The 4,533-nt window shown below is 41.2% G+C and overlaps 1 protein-coding gene across 1 annotated transcript in view; it reads right to left on the bottom strand.

Annotated features, from left to right (window-relative positions):
* DZIP1 (DAZ interacting zinc finger protein 1) overlaps positions 1–4,533 on the bottom strand; it is a 34,904-nt gene that overhangs the window by 27,707 nt on the left and 2,664 nt on the right. The window contains exons 3-4 of the mRNA XM_010006354.1: positions 4,328–4,533; positions 270–354 (exon numbers count right to left, since the gene is read on the bottom strand). Of these exons, the coding sequence (XP_010004656.1) occupies positions 270–354; positions 4,328–4,533 (291 nt within the window). The remainder of the gene's footprint in view (positions 1–269; positions 355–4,327) is intronic.

Raw genomic sequence — 4,533 nt, 5'->3', positions numbered from 1 at the left:
CAGGAATGCTAGTTTGAAAAGGTATTGTAAAGATGACATACAATTTTTTTAAAAATTATTTTCTAGAAACTATACATGTCACCCAATACATTTTGTCAGCCAGTGTTGGTTGCAGTGTTGGTTGCACAAGTTGGTATTTGCCACCTAAAAATGGAAGATGAAAATCATTCTTCCCAGCAACACAAAGTCACAGAGTACCCATCCTCACTATATTTACACTTTTCTGAACTATTTATCTTAATTTTTTAAAATAACATTAAAGCACATACCAATCTGACACTCTTCTGGATGACGTCTCTGCATGTGGCCTTGTAAAAAGAAATAGGTCATAAAAGCCTTTTCACAAAACTGACACTACAAAAAACAGATAAAAACATTTCAGTTATTATTATTAACATCTGTTTGGTAAGCATCGTGGTTAAGGTTTTTAACGAGTTACTACATTTTGTTCAAATGTCAAAAGAAGGTAACTTTAATAAATTCCATCTCACAAGAATAATTACTAAAATTCCCACAGTAACACATTTCTGTAAAGTTGTTTAATGCATTTGTGTTATTTAATGTCTTGCAGTGATGGTCATGGGCAAGAATGTCCCTGTGCCAGGCTCCATACAAGCTCTGAACAAAAAGTGTCTGGCCAACAAGTTCAAATTCATACACAAACTACAGAGAACAGATATAATAGGTTGGTACAGAAGTATAATAAAAAAGTAAGACAACACTCTTCAGCAAAATACACACTGACTCCAGCCAGCTAGCAGTTCAGGTTGGACAGTGAGACAGGCTGCCCAGGGAGGTGGTGGAGTCACCATCCTTGGAAGTATTTTAAAGAAATGTAGATATAGTGCTTAGTGACACTGAATGGGTAAACCAGGTTATGGCAGGGGGATTTAGGTTCTGGTCAGACTTGATCTTTAATTCAAGGTCCCTTCCAACGAGGATGATTTGTTCTATTCTAAAGCTCTTGTATCACAGCAAAGGAGAGCACCACAGTCAGGAAAAAAACAAACAAACCCAACAAAATGAGTTAAGAGCATACATAAGTGAGTTGTAAGATGACAATGCAAGAAGACCTATAGATAAGTAAAAAACTCAAGCATTTCAACCAAATTAAGGCAACAATACACAATTTTGAAAGAAAAGGTACATACATCAGTATGCTATCTAGCATCCTTCAGAAGCATAAAACTGTTAAAATTACTTCTCGTAGAATTTATGTATTATTTTTTAAGTAATAATTTAAAGTAAAATCTGGATCCGACCCATTTTAAAATATTGGTTTTAGTTCACGTTCAAAGTATATTCCACTAATGTCCAGAATATTAAAAACAGAGGGCTAAGAACAAGGACAGAAGCTACATCTGGGGCTGAAAGAGTTGGGTTTGTTCAGCCTGGAGAAGAGAAGGCTCTAGGGAGACCTTACAGCAGCCTTCCAGTGCCTGAAGGGGCTACAGGAAAGCTGGAGAGGGGCTTTTTGCAAGGACATGTAGTGACAGGATGAGGGGGAATGGTTTCAAACTGGAAAGTGGAGATCTAGGTTAGACATTAGGAAGAAATTCTTCACTAGGAGGGTGGTGAGACACTTTCACAAGGTAGCCCAGGGAATTTGTAGCTGCCCTCCTCCTGCAAGTGTTCAAGGCCACAGTGGATGGGGCTTTGAGCAACCTGGTCTAGTGCGAGGTGTCCCTGCCCATGGCAGGGGGGGGCTGGAACTAAATGATCTTTAAGGTCCCTTCCAACACAAATCATTCTGTGATTCTATGAACTACAGATTTTGCAACATACTGGTAAAACTGTGAATCAAAGCCCCTCCTCAATTTAGGCAGGGTTGCTCATTACCTTTCTCATACTTTTTCCAAATGAATGTATTTTAATAAACGACTATTACCCAGCTAAGTCCTTTTCCCTTACCAGTGTGAGACAACTGTAAGAGACTGACTTAACGGATTTGAAATCTTGTCAGCATAATCAAATTCCCAGATTTCATCTAATATTTAAAATACTGCCACTGATAGTCAGGTATCCCATTAAACATGTATGTCAGACAACCCTAAGGCCATGAATTATTAAGACAAATTTTGTTGGACAAATGCAAAAAAAGTGCTAACATAAAACCAAAATAAAGAGATTCAGTATGGCAGCAAAGCATTGCTGCCAACCAAGAGGAGCTCACAATGTAACAGATTGCACATGATTTATGAAATGAAATTGGCTGTGAAATAACGTTATCCATTCAAGCACAAATATCATGCCAGTTTGACCTGCTGGTAGTGAAGGAAAGCTCTTACTGCAAGACACAGAACTAGCACAGGGAATATTTAGGTTTTGAATTATGTAACATCGTTCTTCCAACTACCTTTCACAGTGTTACATACAATGTGCATATTATGCCTACACTGTGCATGAGAATATAAGATGAAAAGTTGTTATTTAAAATTATTTATGTTCCTCAGATGAAGGTATTGACCAGTGAGTCTTAAATGTATGACTTGTAGGTACTAATACCATTTAAGAGTAGTATTTTATGGTTGAACTTATATTGGTGGGGGGTTAAAGGCATTCAATCTGAATTCCAATGCATGGTTTCATTAACGTGTACCTCCACTAAAAAAGACAAATTGTTTGCTAAACACCCAAGGCTTTAAGGGGACAAAAACTGAACTGCCTTTTCAGGAACACCAGCGAATAGCTGGCACTGCAGATCAGTCATGATCATGGTACAGATAAGTAAATACACAATTATTGCTTACTGGTCACACTGCTGCCCTGCATTTACAAACCCTAGGAAGAGTTTCATTTCTCTGGCATTCACACTCAGAATCCTGAAAACTCTGTAGGAAAATAGAACTGTTCAACATCACTCCCTGAACTACCTCTTCCCATGTCAGTAACCTGTAGAGACAAGAATTTACTAACAGAGAGGAAAAAAGGAGAGAGGGCAGACGTTTACTTTCTATGAAATAAAAAGTGGGAAACAGCTTTCAATCTCTGCTTTATTGCAAATGCCACTGAACAGACCATTAGTAGTAAGTCAAGATCTCTACCATGTTTATCAGCTTCCACTGAGGCAGTTGTATCCTACAAATATTTCAGGAAAACCTGGTAAATTTTAAGTGGCAATCACAGTAGAAGAACTACTTAACTTTACACATTAAATTATGCATGCTATCAGTTTTCTTTTGTAACACGTAACAAGCTGCTCTGTAAGCTGCATAAAGACTTTTAAAAACAATTCAACATCAGCAGCTTGTCCTTAAGACTAAAACTCAAAATGAATGCACTGAGAGAAAGTTCCCATGAAGTCCACTATATGTATATAGCTCTGCTCTGGAGGCATAAGGTATCTTTTCCCTTACAGAAATGCTTGAGTCAACTTAGCTGATGTCTTAAACTTTGCCAGCCTGCTGAAACTGGTGTTATAGTGTGGGATAAGACTGTACATACTATAAGAAAACTTGCATTGGTTCTCTATTGCAACTATTCCATGATTAAGGAGAATTTCAACGATCGGGACTACTAGTATCCCAAGAATCAAAAGGAAGAAAATTATAACCTTAAACATAGAGACACAAGAGCTATCCTGAAATTATGCCGAGTCTCTGTTCAGTGCACAGGCAACATTTGATGCTGCAGTCTGCATTCTGGAAACATGATGAAAAATGCTGAAGCTGAAAAATATTCAAACCAAACTATTACACCCAAACAAACAAAAAAAGCCACCTCCCAAAAATCCAGAACGCCATGACACAGGGAGTCAGAACTAATGCTCCTAAGGAAGACCCCTATGGAACAGACTGCTGTGGAGTTAGGGATAAGCTACTTCATTCAGTGAGGCTCGTTACCATCATGCCTCAGTCACTTCCGAGTCACACGTGCAAGTAGAAATTCTGTGCCTGGAGAACACGACTGCAGGAAAGTGACACCTCACAATGGGCAAGTTACTGCTTAGCACCAGTTCTCGTGTACTGGCCCTGCGCGTTTTTTGACTATGTAGTTGATACCCGAGGAAGGGCGGCAACAAAAAACAGTGACACGTTTGTCGCAGGTTGCCTAGGTGTGTATATCTGACGCTTCAGACGTATCAAAGCAAATCCAAGAGCACAGAGCGCTTGTTAGTGAAAAGAGGACTTGTCAAAGAGGACGCAGCATTCTCCCAAACGTCTGTGGAACACAGATGAGAAGCAAAGCACCTGCAGTCAATGCACTCCCTTTCTGCTGGGCCACAGGTCCCGGCAGCCCCAGCCCCCCCCAGCAGAACACAGGGCTGCTCTGCCACCTCCGCCCCGCGAGGGCCGGGCGTCCAGGCTGCCAGAATCCCCCCCCTTACCTGGTGGTAGGTGGCTCGGGCTTCCAGCATCATCTGCTGCTGGGAGCTGATCATCTTCTTCCTCCTGTGGCACTCCTCCTTAAGCGCCTTGACCTCCTGTGCGCGCTGGGCCGCCTCCTTGCCCAGCTGGTCGCGCTGCGCCCGGGCAGCCCGCAGAGCCTCCTCCAGGCCGCCGAGCTGGGCGCCGAGGTACTCCTGGGCGTGCA

Source organism: Chaetura pelagica, unplaced genomic scaffold (genome assembly GCF_000747805.2).
Source record: "Chaetura pelagica isolate M959 unplaced genomic scaffold, ChaPel_1.0 scaffold29, whole genome shotgun sequence".
Lineage (NCBI taxonomy): Eukaryota > Metazoa > Chordata > Aves > Apodiformes > Apodidae > Chaetura > Chaetura pelagica.
This window is presented reverse-complemented; position numbering and strand designations above follow the sequence as displayed.